Source organism: Capra hircus, chromosome 18 (assembly GCF_001704415.2).
Source record: "Capra hircus breed San Clemente chromosome 18, ASM170441v1, whole genome shotgun sequence".
In the NCBI taxonomy this organism is placed as follows: Eukaryota; Metazoa; Chordata; class Mammalia; order Artiodactyla; family Bovidae; genus Capra; species Capra hircus.
The window spans coordinates 51,828,524-51,848,846 of record NC_030825.1 but is presented as its reverse complement, the minus strand read 5'-3'; the positions used below and the strand labels follow the sequence as shown (position 1 = coordinate 51,848,846).

General features: G+C 58.2%; 1 protein-coding gene across 1 annotated transcript in view; it reads left to right on the top strand.

Annotated features, from left to right (window-relative positions):
* The window catches only part of MEGF8 (multiple EGF like domains 8), a 41,300-nt gene that overhangs the window by 3,968 nt on the left and 17,009 nt on the right, over positions 1-20,323 (top strand). The window contains exons 2-26 of the mRNA XM_018062464.1: positions 2,695-2,858; positions 3,095-3,301; positions 4,290-4,470; positions 4,557-4,645; positions 5,375-5,790; positions 6,235-6,380; positions 6,501-6,623; positions 8,566-8,720; positions 9,059-9,178; positions 9,511-9,655; positions 9,754-9,917; positions 12,134-12,334; positions 12,716-12,916; positions 13,333-13,569; positions 14,390-14,508; positions 14,605-14,736; positions 14,815-14,928; positions 15,369-15,617; positions 16,119-16,318; positions 16,557-16,767; positions 16,862-17,111; positions 17,629-17,761; positions 19,233-19,480; positions 19,571-19,681; positions 19,842-19,960. Of these exons, the coding sequence (XP_017917953.1) occupies positions 2,695-2,858; positions 3,095-3,301; positions 4,290-4,470; positions 4,557-4,645; positions 5,375-5,790; positions 6,235-6,380; positions 6,501-6,623; positions 8,566-8,720; positions 9,059-9,178; positions 9,511-9,655; positions 9,754-9,917; positions 12,134-12,334; positions 12,716-12,916; positions 13,333-13,569; positions 14,390-14,508; positions 14,605-14,736; positions 14,815-14,928; positions 15,369-15,617; positions 16,119-16,318; positions 16,557-16,767; positions 16,862-17,111; positions 17,629-17,761; positions 19,233-19,480; positions 19,571-19,681; positions 19,842-19,960 (4,435 nt within the window). The remainder of the gene's footprint in view (positions 1-2,694; positions 2,859-3,094; positions 3,302-4,289; positions 4,471-4,556; positions 4,646-5,374; positions 5,791-6,234; positions 6,381-6,500; positions 6,624-8,565; positions 8,721-9,058; positions 9,179-9,510; positions 9,656-9,753; positions 9,918-12,133; positions 12,335-12,715; positions 12,917-13,332; positions 13,570-14,389; positions 14,509-14,604; positions 14,737-14,814; positions 14,929-15,368; positions 15,618-16,118; positions 16,319-16,556; positions 16,768-16,861; positions 17,112-17,628; positions 17,762-19,232; positions 19,481-19,570; positions 19,682-19,841; positions 19,961-20,323) is intronic.

The following is a 20,323-nucleotide window of genomic DNA, read 5'->3' as shown; positions in this document are numbered from 1 at the left end:
ACACTTCATTGGGCCCAGTCCTCATAAGGATTCATAACATCCTTATGAATAAGAGGCATTAAGCCTTTGAAAAGCAGGGGCATTTGGGCTCAGATCTCTGTCCAGCATGGTCTAGGGATTAGGCCCTTGTTGGATGGAAACAGAAGGACTTGGACTCAGGGAGGAACTTCAGGAAGGCAGATGGTGAGCCGGCGGCCGCCAGCAGACACTTGACAAAGATGTGTTTGTTGTGATTCTAGGGACAGAGCTTTATAGTGTGGTTGAGGCTGGTAAGATTCCGGGAGGTCTGTTTGCCTGGCCTGGCTGAATGGTTCTTCTGCGTACTCCAGACCACAGTTCGAGGTCTCTGCGTGATGTTCTTGGGGGCTCTGGCCAGAGCCAACAGGGGAGGTACCAGCTTCAGTATTCTGTCTGGTGTATTTCTTCCTTCCTTCATCCCGTATTTCCTGAGCCCTTGCTCAGCACCAGGCCCTGTGCTGGGCAGAATCAGGGAGGGACTCCCAAGATGAGCAGGCCCAGGCCCTGTCCTGTGGGCCTCTTCAGTTGCAGGGGAGACAGATGTGGGCACAGATGGTCCTGGCCCAGAGAAATGGAGGTTGTATTGGAAAGTGAGAACCTGGAGGGACCCTTCATCCAGCCAGGGGGCATCGGGGAAGGCTTCCTGGAGAAGGGGGGGAAGTGTGCTGGCAGGAAGGGAGAACGTGCTCAAGACAGAGAGAGGAGCTTGTGCAAAGGCCCAGCTCCTGATCGAACTGTAAGCCGTGGGGAGATGTGGGGCAGGTTGAGACTCCAAACCCCCAGTTAGGGAGCTGAACTTTTTCCTGGAGATGGTGGGGAATCACCGAGGGCTTTTGAGCAGGGGAGGGTAAGGACCAGAGGTCGAGCCAGGGGGATCCTTCAGGGAGTCATGTCAGGGGAAGACAGGAGGTGAGGAAGGAGGCCTGCCCTGGCATGTTGAAGACCCCATCTGGGATTGTCACACCAGCATTGGTGGGTGAGAATCATCCCCAAATTACATCAAGGAAATTCAGGCCCCGAGAGCCCCAGGAACTGGTGAAGAGTGGATGAGCACCTCCAGTGCACAGATGGGTGTAGTGAGGAGCATGGGAAAGGGTACTGGTCTTCCAGCAGGTCCGAGCAGAGCTGGAACCCGGGTCTCCTAGTTGCCCGAGCCCACAAGACCACCCTGAGCCCCCAGTGAGAGACATGGGGTGAGAGAACCTTCTGGAACCAGATAGAGAGCAATAATGGTGACGGTGCCAGGAGTAGTGGCATTATGAAGTGTGAGGCCCCATCATGAATCAGCACTTAAGGTGCCTTATCCGTTACGGCCTCCCGTGTGGTCACAGTCATCGGAACAGTCCCCTGGGCCAGGCACTCAGGATGCTCCGTCATGGGCGGGCAGTTGATGGCAGCTCGCAGCTCAGCTGGGAATGACAGCTGGGATACCCACACATGGCCCCTCCACGTGATGCTGGCTTTTCATAGCGTGACAGCTGGGTTCTGAGAAGGAGTATTCTACGAGGCTCAGGTAAAAGTGGTAGGCTTCCTCTGATCTAGCCGTGAAAGTCCCAGAGCCTCAGGTCTGCTGTTGTGTATTGGCCAAGCTAGTCTCTTCCCAGATACAAGGGTTCAGGAATCAGCCCTTCTCTCTCTCTCTCTCTCTCTCTTTTAATTTTAAAAAATTTACTTATTCATTGGTTGCACTGGGTGTTCGTTGCTGTGCATGGGCTTTCTCTAGTTGCGGCAAGTGGGGGCTTCTCGAGTTATGACGTGTAGGCTTCTCATTGCGGTGACCTGTTGTGTAGCACGGGCTCCAGAGCGCAGGCTCAGTTGCTCCGCAGCATGTGGAATTGTCCCAGACCAGGGATTGAACTTGTGTCCCCTGCATTGGCAGGTGGATTCTTATCCACTGTACCACCGGCGAAGTCCAGCCCTCATCTCTTGATGGGAGGAGTGACCAAGAAGTTTGAATCGACCACAGTGATCATATCCCCATTTTACAGATGAAGAAACAGATCTAGAGAGGTCTGGTGACTTGCCCGACATCACACAACTTACTAGTGGCTAGTAACTGGCAGAGCCAAGATTTGAGCCCAGACAGTCTGGCTCCAGAGGCTGCGCCCTTAGCTAGTACGATACACAGAGAGAAGAGACTGGGTCAGAGCAGAGAGGAGTTGTGGTGCTCCAAGTTTCGGTCTTTGCCCAGGGGGAAGAAATAGGCCTCTTCTCTTAGAGTTTCTTGAGCCTGGAACACAGGATGCCCACAAAGGCCCTTTTCCGTCTGGGAGTTTGCCTCTCTGCTTGGGCGTGAACCCTGACCTTCAGGCTTAGGCAGTGTTCAAGGCTCAAGAATAAATGGGACAGTTCTTTGTGACCACTGGGATGGGGTTCCTGTCTGCACACCAATTTTCCCAATTTCTGAATGATAGGGGGTGTTTGGCCTGATCTCAGGAGCCCTTCCCAGGGTTGATACTGTCCTTTCTTCTTTGAGCTTCTGTCCCTCTTGCTGTTGCAGCCCCATCCTCCCTGGGCTGGGAGCCTGGGAGCCCCTTGAAGGCAAAGCCCAGGCCTGACTCATCTTGGGGCTCCAGCATTGTGAGGAGCAGGGCTTGGTGTTTGTGGGTGGGCTGCGTGGAGGCGGGAAGGGGAGGGTCCACGTCTGAGCCCTGCCTCCCTGTTCTCACCACTCAGCCCCGAGCTCCCAGCACCGGATCCTACTGGACTTCCTTTTCCTGGACACAGAATGCACTTACGACTACCTGTTTGTGTATGACGGTGACTCCCCCCGCGGGCCCCTGCTGGCCAGTCTGAGTGGGAGCACGCGGCCTCTGCCCATCGAGGCTTCCTCGGGCAAGGTTGGTGGGGCTGGGCTGCGGGGCTGTGGCTGGAGGAGCCAAGTGAGTGTGTAGGACACGGGGGTAGACACACAGAGGGAAACACGAGGCCAGGGCACTCGATATCCATCGGAAAGATACAGGGACAAAGAAAGGTGGAGAGAGACAAAGACAGGAGATGGGGCGCCCCAGGGTGGGGGGCACAGGAGCAGACCCCCCTCCATGTCACCCCAGAGCCCTGTACCCCGTGCCTGCAGATGCTGCTGCACCTCTTCAGCGATGCCAACTACAATCTGCTGGGCTTCAACGCCTCCTTCCGCTTCTCCCTGTGCCCCGGCGGCTGCCACAGCCACGGACAGTGCCGGCCCCCGGGGGTGTGTGTCTGCGAGCCGGGCTGGGGGGGCCCCGACTGCGGCCTGCAGGAGTGCTCAGCCTACTGCGGCAGCCACGGCACCTGCGCCTCGGTGAGCCTGTCCCCACGTGTCCCCCTGGACCCCGGCCTGTGGTCACACCTTCCAGCCCCACCTCCTGGCTCTGACTCTGCCCCTGCCTGAGACAGCCCCTGCCAGCATGCCCTGACCCCCCCCGCCATGACTCTCACCCCCCCAGCCCTGCCCTGGGACCCTGCTCCCTCCTACAGAACTCCCCTCTCCATCCACACCCCACTCCCGGACCTGTGACTCCATCCCACTTCATCAGGGGGCCCCTCCTCAGCCTGAACCCAGTCCCAGCCTCGCCTGTAACCCACCTGTCACCTGTGAACCTGGCTGCCTTCCTCTCGAGCCAGGCCCGACTCCACCCTCCCACCCCTCCACTCTGTCTGGCTTGGGTGCCCAGCTGTGACTTCTGACTCCGCCCCCCCAGTCTTTATTGAATCTTTATTGAATTTGTTACAATATTGCTTGTTTAATGTTTTGGTTTTTTGCCTGGGAGGCACCCCCATACTGGAAGGTGAAATCTTAACCACTAGGCTGCCAGGGAAATCCCATGACTTCTGACCTCTAACCACTGACCCAGGGCCTAAGCCGTGCATGTCCAGCTCTGGGACTGGATCAGCCTTGAGCCCTCTCTGCCTTAACCTCCCCGGACCTGAGTTCTTTCAGCCTAGGCCAACCCTGACCTCACCACTGTCTTTTTTCTCTCCAACCTGTCTGTCTGTCTGTCCTCGTTTTTCTTTCCGGGTCTTTTTCCTCTTCCTTTCTCTGCTGGTCTGACTTCTCTCCTCTTCTCTACCTCCCTCTGGTTGTGTCTCTGTGTCCGTCTCTTCCTCTGTCTGCTGCCCTGTCTCGTTCCTGTCTCTCTCCTTGCCTCTCGGTTTTTCCATCTTCCCCTTTCATGCTCATCTCTTTCCTTCTCACTTTTTGCTCTGCCTGTCCCACTCTGGCTCTTGTCTCTGTTCCCCGTCTGTCTGTCTGTCTGTCTGTCCCTGCCTGTGTGTCCCCTTCCCCCCAGCCCCTGGGACCGTGCCGCTGTGAGCCTGGTTTCCTGGGACGTGCCTGTGACCTGCACTTGTGGGAGAACCAGGGGGCTGGCTGGTGGCACAACGTGAGTGCCGGGGACCCCGCCTTCTCTGCCCGTATCGGGGCAGCCGGGGCCTTCCTGTCCCCACCGGGGCTGCTGGCTGTTTTCGGAGGTGAGCAGATGGCACATGATCTGAGTCTGGGGTCTGGAGGCCTGGCAGCCTGTGGCCAGGGCCTGACATTGTCCTCCTCTCCACAGGCCAGGACCTCAACCGCGCGCTGGGGGACCTCGTCCTGTACAACTTCTCTGCCAACACCTGGGAGCGCTGGGACCTGAGCCCTGCCCCGGTATGGACCCCACCTCTGCCTTGCCAGGGGTGCCTGTCCCCTCTGTCAGAGCCAGCCAGGGCATCCCAGTTGCTGTCGTTCAGTAGCTCAGTCGTGTCTTGCTCTTTGTGACCCCAGGGACTGCAGCACACCAGTCTTCCCCGTCCTTCATTATCTCCCCAAATTTGCTCAAACTCAGATCCACTGAGTAATGGCACTCCAGAGTGACCCTGTTGCCCTGCACACCCCCAGCCCCTGCAGCCTGATGCAGGGCCACCAGCCCCTCCCACTCCTGCCTTTCTTTCTTCTTCCTTTATCCTCCTTTCTGCATCTTACCTTTCGCGTGTCTCTCGTCTCTCTCGGTTCATCTTTCTATTTTTTGTCCTTGACTCTGAGTCGTCTGCTCTCTTGGTCTCTGCACCTCCTGCTCCCTGGGTCTCTGCGTCTCCTGCTCCCTGGGTTGTGTCTCTGACTCTCTCTCTTGGTCTCCGTCATTTCTCCCTGACTGCTCTCTCTCGCTGTGTTTCTCTGCCACACCTCTCTTTGTATTTGCACGAGTCTGTCTCTCGGGGTCTCTCTTCTTTTCTCTCTTAGCACGTGTCTGTCTTTCTCTCTGCCTCTATTGCATCTTCTGTCTGTCTCTCTGTCCTGCCCTGTCTCAGCATCTCTGTCTGGCTGGCTGTCCCTGTCCTTCTGGGTAGCACTACCTGTTTCCCTCTCCATCTCTGCATCCTGGTCTCTTCCTTACAGGCTGCCCGTCACTCCCACGTGGCTGTGGCTTGGGCCGGCTCCCTGGTGCTGATGGGCGGTGAGCTGGCTGATGGTACCCTCACCAGCGACATCTGGGCTTTTAGCCCGATGGGTGGCGGCCGCTGGGAGCTTCTGGCACCACCTGCCTCCAGTCCCTCGGGGCCGCCTGGCCTGGCAGGTCACGCAGCAGCCCTTGTGGACAACACGTGGCTCTATGTGTCTGGTGGCCGCACCCAGCACGACCTCTTCTCCTCCGGCCTCTTCCGTTTCCGCCTCGACAGCACCAGTGGGGGCTACTGGGAGCAGGTGATGCCAGCAGGTGGGCGGCCCCCTGCCGCCACTGGCCATTCCATGGTGTTCCATGCCCCCTCCCGTGCCCTGCTGGTTCACGGTGGACACCGGCCCTCCACTGCCCGGTGAGTGACCTTCCCTCCGCCCCCGCCTTGCAGAGCCGGGCCTGGCCCGACGCCCTGGGCCTCTAGGCTTTGTTGGTCTTCGCCCGCTGATAGACTCCTGCGGTCACTCAGCCACCGCTTCCTTTCTTCCTCCACGCATTCATTCGCTCACCCACTCACCTGGTCCCTACTCTGTCATCCAGCCTCTCGGTCACATGCTTCCCCACGCACGCCCACTCGCCGATCAATCTGCCTCACCTCTGCTTGGTGTCCAGCCCTGGCTAGATTATGCAGGGAACCCAGGGATGTGTCGGACTTGGGTCCTGCCCGTGAGTTGCTGCTAGTTCCAAGAGGATAAATATCCAGTAAAGCCAGTCTCAACCCTGGGGGATCCTGACTCCTAAGAGCCCAGAGGAGGGAGAGGCCCTTCCTGCCCTGAGCTCCTCTCCCACCCCTCCCTGACAGATTCTCTGTGCGGGTGAACTCCACCGAGCTCTTCCACGTGGATCAGCGTGTATGGACCACCCTGAAGGGCCGGGAGGGACTTCAGGGCCCACGGGAGCGAGCCTTCCACACGGCCAGCGTCCTGGGCAACTACATGCTGGTCTATGGTGAGGAGGCTCCCTGTCCCCGCCCGCCTGCCAGGGGCCCATGTCTGAGCTGAGACCCCCTGCATGGATGCCCTCACCTCCCCCAGGCTGGCCAGCTGTGCCCCTTTCCTCCTTCCCCAGGGGGCAATGTGCACACCCACTACCAGGAGGAAAAGTGCTATGAAGACGGCATCTTCTTCTACCACCTGGGCTGCCATCAGTGGGTGTCAGGGGCCGAGCTTGCCCCTCCAGGAACTCCGGAGGGTAAGTGGCCCCTCTGTTTCTGTCAGGGGCTCCGGAGGGTCACTCACGCCCCCACCGTGATGTGGGACTTTGGGCAGAAGCCACCCGGTCCTGTTTGGAGCTGGCCTCAGGAGGCGTTGCTGCACTGGAGGCAGGCCTAGGCTGTTGTTGCTGTGGAGATGGGAGACGTATTCAGTAGCATCAGATCTGGGTTGCAGTTGAGGTTTTGCCAGTTTTCAGCCGTCCCAGGGAACTGCCTCCAAAGAAGCGCCTTTCTCAAGATCAGACAGTGGGCAAATGCTGAAGTGGAATGGCCATTCCTCAACAACCTTTTGTATAAAAGCCATCATTTAATCTCTCTGTACCTCACCTTCCCCCTCTGTAAACTGTAATAGCACTTAAACCTCTGGGCTGTGATGAGAATAAATTGATAAAGTGAAGAACAAGTGAGCACTGTCCAGAGAGGGCCCAACACACCGTCCTAAGAGTGCAGGGCCAGAGGGCTCACCTGGAGGGCACATGGGGAAGCCTTGCAAGCTCAGGAGATCAGGGGCAGCTCTGCAAATGGGAAGAAAGTCACAGGCCCTCTCCTCGGAAAGACACTTGTGTGCACAAGCCAGGCATATCCTTTCAGCGGGCTCTGGACTTCCCAGAGGCCTATCTGTTCTCCCCACCCTACTGAATAGAAGGGTGGGGACAAAGGACAAGCGTAAGAGAAGGGACAGTAACGTTTAAGGGGTGGGCAGGAGGAGGGGTCCCTAAGGAACTCTGTTTGACCATCAAAAATAAAGCCTTGGCCTCGCATTGGAGGCCTCCAATCCCAGCCCCCCTTTAGGCTCCCTCACTGGATAGCCCAGAGTGTGAGGCTTCTGGAGGCCTCTTCTTTCTTTGTAGATTTTGATCCCTGGGCCAGGTCCCCTGCACCTACAGAACATATAGGTAAGAGAGTGAGGGAGTCACCAGTCCCTGACCACTTACCCATCAGTCAGGACTCTTGGTTGTAAGCAACAGAAAGCCCATTGCTTAAGCATAAAGAAGAATGTCTTGACTCCCTTGAGTGAAAACTGGCTTCAGGCTGGCCTGGACCCAGGTGCTCCTGTGATGGCCTCAGCCATGTCTCCCTCCAGTTCTCAGCCCGGTTTCCTTCAGTCTCTGGCAGGTTTGCATTTGTAGATGGTCACCAGCAGCTCTGTGATTATAGTCACCCCCTTTAAAATGCCCAGAGAGAGGGGACAGATGTATACCAATGGCTGAGTCATAATGATTTATGGCAGAAACCAACACAATATTGTAAAGCAATTATCCTTTAATTAAAAATAAAATAAAATTTTTTTAAATGCCTGGGAAAAAGACAGTATCTTTTCCCCAGGAATAGTAGGAATTACGTTCCCTCCCTGAACTAGTCACTGACTCTGATCAGCCTGGGCTCAAGCCCCACTGCTGCCAGAGTCCAGGCCAGCTCGACTTGAGTCTTGGGGAGTGTGAGTGGGAGGGGTGGTTTCCCAGAGGAAATGCAGAGGCTGTCACTGGAGGGAGGCGCAGGTGTCGGACAGATGTGAGCCAGGTAGCCCACCTCAGCTCCCCGAGGGCAAGGTTCCATTTACAGAGGAGGAAACCAGGACTCAGGAAAATCTAGTCTCTTGCCCAAGGTCACACAACTAGTCAGCAGTTGATCTGTGATTTGAAAGCAAGGAAGTGGTAGACCCAGGATTTGAACCCAAGTCCTTCTGATCCCAGAGAGCATGCTCTGTCTGAAAGATAACTCTGGCAGCGGTGTGGGAGCTCCAGGAGGTGAGAGAACTTGTGCCAGAGCAGGGCCAGGCAGGCTGGGAGTGTCTCATTGGACAAGTGGGGTCGAAGCATGGGGGTGGTCAGGGGTGGTCCTCTAGGTGGGTAACCATGAAGGTGAGAGGGGGCGTTGCGGGGGTGGTCTCATGTCCTTGTGGGGTCTGTTTTCTCCTAGGCCGAGCAGCGCCTCCTAGTGGCCGGTACTCACACGTGGCGGCTGTGCTTGGTGGCAGCGTCCTGTTGGTGGCCGGGGGGTACAGTGGCCGGCCCCGTGGGGACTTGATGGCCTACAAAGTACCCCCCTTTGTGTTCCAGGCGCCTGCTCCAGACGTGAGCACTGGGGTGACAGGGAGAGGGTGGCTGGGGAGGAGGTGGCCTGGTTCCCATGGTTAAGGGAAGTTGTTGGGGGAGGGTCCCTGGGAGAAAAGGAAGAGATCCCGAGATCTGTGAAGGGAGGGAGGTCAGACCCCAGGTCCAGGGGAAGAGGAATGGTGGTCCCTGGGGCTGAGGGCAGAGGAGCAGTGGTCCCTGGGGCTGGGGAGAAGTGGACTGGGGTCCTCAATGTTCTGAGCAGCAGTTGGGGTCCCCTGGGACCATCAGAGTGAGTGGGGGTGTGGGAGAAGGCTCCAGGTCTGAGCACCCCCTCCTCCCTGCCCACCTGTCTGCAGTACCACTTGGACTATTGCTCCATGTACACGGACCACAGCGTCTGCTCCCGAGACCCCGAATGCAGCTGGTGTCAGGGGGCCTGCCAGGCCGCCCCGCCTCCTGGGACTCCCTCGGGGGCTGTGAGTGACTGTCTTCGTCCTCTGTCCCCTAGCACAAGACCTGGTCCTCAGTGTCGTCTTCTGCCTAAACCAAGTCGAGACGGACTTTGCTGCACTTGGGAGACTCATTTTCACACTTGAGATGGGCATTCCTGACCCTTGACCTTCTTCCCCATCCTTTTGTACTTCTGATCTGTCCCTAGATCCCCCACCCCGTCCTCTTGATCTTTTTGGTTCCACCTTGGCTCTCAGTCCCTTTCTTCAGTTTCCTGACCTTTCTGCCCCAAGACTCCTGAGTGTCAGGTCCCTTAGGCTCCCGTGGGTGGTGACTGCCATGTGTCCCTCCTTTGCAGTGTCTGGCTGCCAGCTGCCTGGGCCTGAGCCGTCTCCTGGGTGACTGCCAGGCCTGCCTGGCGTTCAGCAGCAGTGCGGCTCCCCCCCGGGGACCCGGCGCCCTGGGCTGGTGTGTGCACAATGAGAGCTGCCTCCCTCGGCCTGGTGAGTGTCCAGTGGCAGTGTGGGCGGGGGTGGGGGGGTGGGGGACGGCCCAGCCACTGCACACCGACTTCCCTCTCCTGACCCTTCTGTCCCCACAGAGCAGGCCCGCTGCCGTGGGGAGCAGATCTCCGGCACCGTGGGCTGGTGGGGGCCCGCTCCTGTCTTTGTGACCTCCCTGGAGGCCTGTGTCACCCAGAGCTTCCTGCCTGGCCTGCACCTGCTCACCTTCCAGCAGCCACCCAACGCCTCCCAGCCTGACAAGGTGGGGAAGCCAGGGTGAGGAGCCCAGCATGGAGTGTCGAAGGGCCTGGTCTTAAGAGTTCTCATTTTTTTTCAAATGGATCTTTTTTTAAAAACTTTTAAAGTTTGTTTGTCTATCTTTGGCTTTGGCTGTGCTGGGTCTTCATTGCTGCGTAGGCTTTTCTCGAGTTGCAGAGGGCAGAGGCTGCTCTCCAGATACGGTGCACCGGCTTGTCACTGTGGTGGCTTTGATTGTTGAGGAGCACGGGCCTGTGGGCTTCAGTAGTTGCCGCACGCAGGCTCAGTAGTCGTAGCTCTCAGGGTCTAGAGCACAAGCTCCATAGTAGTCGTGCAGGGGCTTATTTGCTCCATGGCACGTGGGATCTTCCCGGACCAGGGATTGAACTTGTGTCTCCTGCATTGGCAAGGTGGATTATTTACCACTGAGCCACCAGGGAAGCCCTCAAATGGGCCTTTATCACTCTTGTGTTTACCCCTTAAGTCTTCACATTCAAAGATCTGATTTTCCTTATTAATTTTTCTTTCTTTTTTTTTTTTTTTCGAAAAACTGTGGTGAGATAACACATCACATAAAATTTACCCTTAGTGATATTTAGCACATTCACGATATCGTGCAACTATCACCACTCTCTAGTTCGAAAATGTTTTTATCACCGCAAGAGGAAGCCCCAGATCCACTAAGGCATCACTCTCCACTCCCCCCTCCCTTTGGTCTCTGGCAACCACTCACCTTTTTCTGTATCTGGCTATGTTAACCCTGATGGACAGGGAGGCCCGGCGTCCTGCAGTTCATGGGGTCGCAAAGAGTCGGACACGACTGAGCGACTGAACTGAACTGAATAGGTCGTACAATGGAATCATATAATACATGGCCTTTTGTGTGTGGCTTCATGCACTCAGCAAACGTTTTCAAGGCTCATCCGTGTTGTGGCACGTGTCAGACCTTTATTCCTTTTCTAAAAATTTATTTGTTTGTTGTGCTGGGTCTTCGTTGCTGCGGGTGGGCTCTCTGTAGTTGCAGTGAGGGGGATAGTCTGTTGCAATGCACGGGCGTCTCATTGCAGTGGCTTCTCTTGTTGCAGAGCACAGACTCGGGGTGCACGGGGCTCAGTAGTTGTGGTGGATTTGGATTTCTAATCTATCCTTCCACAGTTTACCTATTCAAATATGAGTAAATTGATATTCAATTATTTTTGTTTCTTGCGGAAAAAGTAACATGCCGTCTACACTGTACTGCCACTTCCCTTTTTTCCTTGGTGTATCCTGGCAAGCTTCCCATCGCAGAACTTAGGAAACACTCTCTGTCTCTCTCTCCTTCTAACAGCTTCATAATATTCCATTTACATTCTAATGCCGTAGTGTTCTAGTTTATTTAAACAGTCTCCCATGGGCTTCCCAGGTGGCCTGGTGATAAAGAACCCGCCTGCCAGTGCAGGAGACATAAGAGATACTGGTTGGATCCCTGGATTGGGAAGATTCCCCCAGAGGAGCGCATGGCAACCCACTCCAGTACACTTGCCTAGAGAATCCCACGGACAGAGGAGCCTGTTGGGCTACGGTTCGTAGGGTTGCAAAGAGTCAGGCACGACTGAAGCAACTTAGCATACATGTACCCCTGATGAATACTTGGGTTGTTCCCCCTTTCACAATTATAAAAACACATACTAGCAGTAAATCATGTAATAAGTCTGTTGCTTTGAATGTTGGATCAGGCCTCTTTTTTTTAATCTTTTTAACATATGACTTACATACTGGTTCATTTTACAACAAAGAACAGGATACATAGGGTGACGTCCTGAAGGGATCTGACCTTCTGTCCCCACGGAGTTAGGGTGAGACATCTTCCTGGAACATGAATGTGTTCACTGACCTATAACCTGGAAGTTCTCCAAACCCCCTAGTTAAGGGAGCTGGACTCTTAAGGGCTTAGGTGGAAAGATAGGATGTTGAGGAAGAAGCTTCTGAGAGATCCAGGGCCCTGGAGTTTACTGGGAGGTGGAGATGAGCAGGGGCTGGGACCCCGCTGCCTGCTGTCCGAGTTGGAGCCCAGCTCCCTTCCTAGAGTAACGATGGGTGAGCTTTCCGTCTCTGCTGCACCCCTAATCCTGGCCTCAGACTCCCATATAGTAAAACAGAGGAGGAGATTGGGTTGCTTGGTCTCTTCGGCTCGGCTGTGGCTGGATCCTCAAGCTCGCCTCCCCACCTTGGCTGGCACAGGTCTTGATCGTCCGCAGCACGACCATCACCCTGACGCCGAGCTCAGAGACCGATGTGTCCCTGGTCTACCGTGGCTTCATCCACCCGCTGCTGCCGGGAGGCCCTGGGGGGTCCGGGGCTGAGGATGTGGCCGTGTGGGCCCGGGCGCAGCGCCTGCATGTGCTGGCCCGGATGGCCCGGGGCCCGGATGCAGAAAACATGGTAAGAATGCCTGGGAGACTCAGCGGGCTATTTGCGGTAAATACAGGGGGTGTGGGTGTGTGGCGGGGAGCAGCACTGGGGAGAAACTGGAGGCCTGGGATGTATCCTTAGTGGAGGGAGGGCCTGGGGGGGTCTTCATTTGAACAGAATTAGAGGGGAATTTTGAAAAAAGTGGAAGCTCTCAGTTACCAGGTCAGACTCCGCTGAGGAGAAGGTGGGTTGCTGGGAAGTTTGGGGGTGCTGGGAGGTTCTTAGGGTCCAAGGAACTCTGAGGCCTTCCTCTTCCCTGGAAGGAGTGGGTGCTCGGTGGGTTTGGGGCTCTTGGGGATTTCAGGAGCCAGAGTGTGGGTGGCACATTCAGGGGCGCCATCTGTCCCCCAGGAGGAGGTAGGGCGCTGGGTGGCACAGCAGGAGAAGGAGACGAGGCGGCTGCAACGCCCAGGGTCAGCTCGCCTCTTCCCACTGCCCGGCCGGGGCCACAAGTATGCAGTAGAGATCCGGGGCCAGCTCAATGGCTCAGCAGGCCCCGGGCACAGCGAGCTCACCCTGCTGTGGGACCGGACTGGCGTGCCAGGTGGCAGCGTGAGTACCCAGACGCCCTGGGCTTGCTGAGCCCAGGGCCATGAACTAACTCCCTTGACCCTCACCCCTTACTCCTGAACTCTGGGCCTTACCTTCAGCCTCCCAGACCCCAGCATCTGACCTCCGGAGTCTGACCTGGTCTCATATTCTGACCCCTGTCCACATCTCCGAAGCCTCCCACCCTGACCTCGCTGACCCTGACTTCTGCCCTCCCTACTTTGACCTCTGATCTCTAGATTCTCTCAAACCCTGATCCCCTTTCGTCTGCCAGTGTCCTAGATCCTGACCTTTTGCATGCCCAAATTCTCAGCCTTGTCTCCAAACCCTGAAGTCTTTAGCTCCAAACACTGATCCCTATCCCAAACCTTGACCTGGAGCGTGGAGCCCTCACCTTCCTCTGACACTCCCACCCCCAGGAGATCTCCTTCTTCTTCCTGGAGCCCTACCGCTCGTCAGCCTGCGCCTCCTACTCCTCCTGCCTGGGCTGCCTGGCAGACCAGGGCTGCGGCTGGTGCCTGGCCAGTGCCACCTGCCACCTGCGCCAGAGCGGCGCCCACTGCGGGGATGCTGGGGCCGGCGGGTCCCTGCTCGTGCTGGTGCCTGCCCTCTGCCCGCTCTGCGAGGAGCATCGCGACTGCCACGCCTGCACCCAGGTGCCCACCAGGCCGGAGCTGGGAGGTCTTGGCATGGAGTCGGCCAGAGTAGGCGACTCAGCCCTAGGGGGAGGGTCCCCAGGACTGGCTGAGAGACCCTGGGTAGTGGTGAGGACAGACAGCGGGGGCCCTTGTTGTTAGCAGGTGAGAGTCAGGTGGGAGAGGGGCTGGAGAGCAGGCTTGACGTAGGCATGACTCTGCATGTGGCAGGGACCGGAGAACCGAGCTGGACATCTCTGCACCAGAGGGGCATTATCTGCTTGGACAGCAGAGCCCGAGAGCAGGTCTCGAGGCCTGCTGGCTCCAGAAGTTCAAGCCACCTAGTCAGCCATTCACTTCCTTCTGTTCCATGTCCTCATTTTCCCTGGAAGTTCATTCCTTGGGAGGGTCAAGGGAGCCTCAAGGGCTCTAGGCTTTCATTCCCCACCCCCACCCCGGGCTCTCGAGTCCCAAGGGGAAGGACAACACCTTCCTGTCCCCACTGCACCCTCATCCCTCAGCTCAACAGAGATCGCCAAAGAGCCTTTCCTGTGCTTTTGTTGGGGCTGGTGCCAGCTCCTGGACCAGTGAGGCTGGGGGAAGAGAGGGTGACCCCTGCCTATCTCTGGATCCTGGGGATTGGGTCAGCCCCACCTGGACCACACAAAGTGGTGCTGCTGCCCCTAAAGCGAGCTGTGTGGGTCAGGCAGAACCCGTGGATCTCCCTGGCTGCAGGAGGGAGGCGGGCTTGGACCAGGGATCTGTGAGCTGGTGCTGGGGACCTGGCACCAGGAGGCCCAGGGGAAGGTTCAGCTGGGCTCTCCCTCCTCCGTCCTCCCAGGACCCCTTCTGTGAGTGGCATCAGAGCACCAGCCGCAAGGGGGACGCGGCGTGCAGCCGGCGCGGCCGGGGTCGGGGCGCCCTGAAGAGTCCGGAAGAGTGCCCCCCACTCTGCAGCCAGTGAGCGCCGCTGGGCCCTGGGAGAGGGCGCGTGAGGGTGTGGGGGGGGCTGGGCGGCGCCCTGACCCGGTGCCCCTGTGCCCTGCCTGCCCCCAGGCGGCTGACCTGTGACGACTGCCTGGCTAACTCGAGCCAGTGCGCCTGGTGCCAGTCCACCCGCACCTGCTTCCTGTTCGCCGCCTACCTGGCCCGGTACCCGCACGGGGGCTGCCGAGGCTGGGACGACAGGTGCGGGGCCGGGCGGCAGGGGCGCGGAAGGGGAGGGTGGAGATGGGGCGCGGCGGCCTCACACCCGCCTCCCCGCAGTGTGCACTCGGAGCCTCGGTGTCGGAGCTGTGACCGATTCCCGAGCTGTCACGAGTGTCTGCAGAGCCACGAGTGTGGCTGGTGTGGAAACGAGGACAACCCCACGCTGGGCCGGTGAGGGGGCGGGGTCGGGGCGGGGCCGCGGGGGCTTGCTGCCCACCCTGATTCTCACAGCCTCTTTGTTTCTCTGCCCCTTGGCCTTTTTCTCTCTTCTCCCCCCTTCTCTCTCTCTCTTTTTTCTCCCTCCCAACTCTTTCCCTGTTTCTGTGACTTGTTTCCTCTCATCCTCCCTTCTGTTTTCTTTCTTCTGATCTTTGTGTTTCTCTCCTGCCTCCCTTTGTCTATATCCTGGCCCCCTCTCCTGTCCTTTAAAATCGTTTTTGCCTGGCTTCCCTGGGTTTTTCTCTCCCTGTCTTCCATTTCTTTCTGTCTGTCTCCATATTCATCTTTGTGTCTCTCTGGTTTATCTCCTCTCTCCCTGTCCCTGTTTCTCTGTCTCTCTCCTTACTGTGCCCCTCCACCCCAACTGCCTTCTTCAACCCCCCTCCCTGCAGTTGCCTCCAGGGGGACTTCTCAGGGCCTCTGAGTGGGGGGAACTGCTCCCTGTGGGTCGGGGAGGGCCTGGGGCTGTCTGTGGCCCTCCCCGCCCGCTGGGCATATGCCCGCTGTCCAGATGTGGACGAGTGCCGCCTGGGCCTGGCGCGGTGCCACCTGCGGGCGACCTGCCTGAACACACCCCTCAGCTATGAATGTCACTGCCAGAGGGGCTACCAGGGCGATGGCGTCACTTACTGCAACCGCACGTGAGTGGGGCCTGGGTTTCCATGGAGATGTCGGCCCAGGGCGGGTTCGGGCGGAGACGCTGGGCGGAACTGATGCTGGTGTTAGGCTGCCTTCCCTGGAGCCAGCCTCCCCAGTGAGCCTTGGGTTTTTACCTGGCAGAACAGGCCCTCATTAGACGGACAGGGTCCTCAGTGTTACGCAGTTACTGTGGAGACGGGTCACCCTTGGACTAGAGGCCGCAGTTGCCATAGAGATGGAGGAGGACCAAGTGGAAAGGGGTCTCTCTTTCACAGAGAACAGATCACCAGTGGTGATATTTGGTTTCTATAGAGACAGGAGTTACTACACGTGATGGGGTTACCTTGGAGACAGGGCGACCCACGGAGTCCAGGATCCTGGAACAGGCAGTAGCTTCTGATGGTGTTGCCATGGAGATACTGGGGTGGAGCAGGGAGAGGGGTGGATGCCTTGGGGGCTCCAGGCCTGCCTATCCTTCCCCCACCCCCGCCACGCCCCCTCAGGTGCCTGGAGGACTGTGGCCACGGTGTGTGCAGTGGCCCCCCAGACTTCACCTGCGTGTGTGACCTGGGCTGGACATCGGACCTGCCCCCTCCGACTCCTGCCCCCGGCCCCCCCGCGCCCCGCTGTTCACGGGACTGTGGCTGCAACTTCCACAGCCACTGCCACAAGCGGGGGCCCGGCTTCTGCGACGAGTGCCAGGGTGAGCAGCCAGCCCTCTGGCCTCGGGCACCTCCCCGGGGCTCCTGAGTCCCCACCCCCAGCTCCAGGTCCCTCGGTCCCACTGCCTGTTCAGCGCCCGCCCTCCCTCCTGGGACCTGCACTTCCTCCTCAGTCTGGGTCCCAGTTGCCCCTCTTTGAGCCAGGTGGGATCAGACAGGGTTGGGCTCCTTCCTGCCTTGGCCCCTGACCCTGCCTCCTGCCCATGGGGACCTCCACAGACTGGACCTGGGGGGAGCACTGTGAGCGGTGCCGGCCCGGCAGCTTCGGGAACGCCACAGGCTCCGGCGGCTGCCGGCCCTGCCAGTGCAATGGGCATGGGGACCCTCGCCGAGGCCACTGTGACAACCTCAGCGGGCTCTGCTTCTGCCAGGACCACACCGAGGGTGCCCACTGCCAGCTCTGCTCCCCTGGCTACTACGGGGACCCTCGGTGAGCCAGGGGCCAGCCAGGCCAGGGTGGGGGTCAGGGATGTGGCAGGCCGGGGCAGGACTGATCTGACGCTGCCTCTCCTCTCTCCCCCCAGGGCAGGTGGCTCCTGCTTCCGGGAGTGTGGGGGTCGTGCCCTCCTCACCAACGTGTCCTCAGTGGCACTGGGCTCACGCCGGTTTGGGGGGCTCCTGCCTGCAGGTGGCGGGGCAGCAAGAGCGGGGCCTGGCCTGTCCTACTGTGTGTGGGTTGTCTCGGCCACTGAGGTGCTACAGCCCTGTGCGCCCGGGACCCTCTGTCCCCCGCTTACCCTCACCTTCTCCCCTGACAGCAGCACCCCATGCACGGTGAGCACAAAGGGCGCTCGTGACAGGCCCACATTCCCCCACCCAGGAGGAACCTTCAGACAGACCCTGGCCCCCATGTCCCTGCTTTTTCAACCATCAAACTCCCAACTCTATTCCTCAGGCCCCTACCCCTCTGTTCCTCAGCCCACAGACCCTCCCACTTGCCAGGCTGCCTCCTGTTTCCTGGACCCCAGTTTCCCATTCCCCAGTCCAGGCATGGTAAACGTTTGTACCTTGAGTGCCAACTCTGATCGATTGGTAGTGGCTGCCAGGATCTGTGCATTGAGAAAGAGCCTCCAGGCACAAGTGCCTGATTGATTAGCTGTGTCTGCTGTCAACACAGGCTTGGGAATGGTGGCCTCCATGCCACAGCGTGACAGTTGAACTAGGTGGTTCAAGCAGCTTTTGCCCCTGTCTCAGATTGCCATCTCTTTTTGAGCTCCTCTCCTCCCAGACCCCAAGGATCGCTTTGTCTCTTCCTCATCATCCCCTGATCCTTGACTCCTCACCCCTCCAGCTGAGCTACGTCCTGGCTTTTGATGGATTCCCACGCTTCCTGGACACTGGTGTTGTCCAGTCGGACCGTAGCCTCATCGCTGCGTTCTGCGGCCAGCGGCGGGACCGGCCCCTCACTGTGCAGGCCCTGTCTGGTATGGGCACTGGGGGAATGGGACCGCGGTCCTGGACTGTCCTTTGTCCCTGTACCTTGCTGCCTGAGGTGGGCTCAAGACCCAGCCTGACTGTCCCAGCAACTGATTTGCTGGGTGATGCAATTCCTTGCCACCTCTGGGCCTCAGTTTCTTCAGCTGAAGATTGCACTGCCTGGGTTGTGTCTCTGGAAAGAAGGTCCAAGTGGGGGACACAGAATGTAGCTGGTGTGGCCCCCGAGCATCTCTCTCTTCAGCCTAGTGGTTCTCAACCAGGAGTGACTTTGCCCCTTGGGGTATTTGGCTGTGTCTGGAGATGTTCTGATTGTCACTATTGGAGGTACTACTGGTATCCCATGGGTAGGGGTATCCCATGAGTGGGGGCCAGGGATGCTACTCTGCAGTGAAAGGGCCTGTCTTTGGAAATGCTTCTCTTCCTATTGTAAAACCAAGTGGCGACAAGGCTGTGAGAGGGCAGAGTTGGAGTTCTGCTGGCGATGGCATGCATACCCAGACCCTGCACAGCGAGCTGCTAGAACTAAGGGGTCCTCTGTGTCATTTCACCCAGCAAATGTTTACTGAGCACCCAGCTGTCAAGCCGGGCCTTCCTGGGCTCCATGCTGGGCGTGTCGGAGGGAATCAGGGACACAGGCGCTGCCTTCATGGACTCACAGCAGAAGGGGACGTGACAAACAGCAGTGAACAAATTATAGTCAGAATAGTGACACTTTTTTGAGAAGGAACGAGAGGAAATGGAAAGGACTGGGGACCTGGCCTGTCTGGGCAGGTGAGGAAGCATTCTTTGCAGAAGTGAAATTTTACTTGAGGCCTGAAGGGGGCGGTGTGGGCAAGGACGACTATTGAGGGAGGCATAGCAGACGCCCAGGCTCTGAGACTCGGTGGTAAAGAATTGGCCTGCCAATGTAGGAGACGCAGGTTCGATCCCTGGGTCAGGAAGAGCCCCTGGAGAAGGAAATGGCAACCCTCTCCAGTATTCTTGCCTGGGAAATCCACTGGACAGAGGAACCCTGCAGGCCACAGTCCAGGGGGTTGCAAAGAGTCGGACACGACTTAGCGACTAAACAATGATGACAAACAGTAACTTCCTGTTCTGAGAATAGGAAGCTGGCCAGTGGTGCTGGAGTGCAAAGAGCTGGAAGGGTGAGAGGGGATCAGGTCAGAGAGCCTGCAGGCCTACCGACTGTATTTTTAAAAAATATTTATTTCTTTATTTGGCTGCACTGGGTCTTAGTTGTGGCATGGGCTTAGTTGCAACATGTGAGCTCTTAATTGGCAGCATGCAGTTAGTTGCGGCATGTGAGATCTGGTTCCCTGATCAGGGATCGAACTCATCCTCTGCATGGGGAGTGTGGAGTCTCAACCACTGGACCACCAGGGACACCCAACCCCTGTCTCTTTAAATATCACTTTGTTGTGGCCTTGTGACAAGCCTCTGGACTCTTTCCTCCAACAGGGCTGCTGGTACTTCACTGGGAGGCCAATGGCTCCTCATCCTGGGGCTTCAACGCCTCCGTGGGCTCTGCCCGCTGTGGGTCAGGGGGCCCTGGGAGCTGCCCTGTCCCCCAGGAGTGTGTGCCCCAGGATGGGGTCCCAGGTGGTGGACTCTGCCGGTGTCCCCAAGGCTGGGCTGGCCCGCACTGCCGCATGGCTGTGTGTCCTGAGAACTGTAATGCCCACAACGGGGCGGGGACGTGTAATCAGGTACGGGTAGAAGAGAGCAAGCCAGGTGGGACGGGGGATGGGAGTAGTAATCAGGGCAACCCCCCCCCAGCTTCTTCTGCTGTCCCCCAGAGCCTGGGCGTGTGCGTCTGTGCTGAGGGCTTCGGGGGTCCTGACTGTGCCACGAAGCTGGATGGTGGGCAGCTGGTCTGGGAGACCCTCATGGACAGCCGCCTCTCAGCTGTGAGTTATGGGACACCACTCCCCAGGGAGGTGCTGTGCAGCCCGCCTCCTGGATCATTCTCCCTGCTCCATTCCCCAGACTACCCCCAGAGACCCTGTACCCAGCCTGCCACTTGGTAATGACCTCACCTGAGCTCTCCTGTTCGTGCCCCACCCCCAGGACACTGCCAGCCGCTTCCTGCACCGCCTGGGGCACACGATGGTGGAGGGACCTGATGCCACCTTGTGGATGTTTGGGGGCCTGGGCCTGCCCCAGGGGCTGCTGGGAAACCTGTATAGGTGAGGACGGCCTGGGAAGGTGGGACACCTGAATGACAAAAGGTCACCTCAGGGGAGGCTGAGATGCCTGTCCCATAAGAGTCCCCTGCGGAGGGTGCAGAAAAATCTCCACAGGTGCAGGATACCGCAAAGGATGCTGGGATGCTTGTCGCAGGAGGCTTACCTCAGGGGCTGGGGTGCTTATTGAGGTGGTGGTACCCCAGAGGATGGTACAGTGATTGTCATAGGAGGGTCACCTTAGAGGTGTTGGGGTACCTGCCAAGTGGGGAGTGATTTCCAGGGGATGCTGGGGTACCAGTGGGGGGATGTTGCCCCAGGGGGTTATGGGCTGACTGCCACATAGTGAGGCTGCTTTTTGGCATC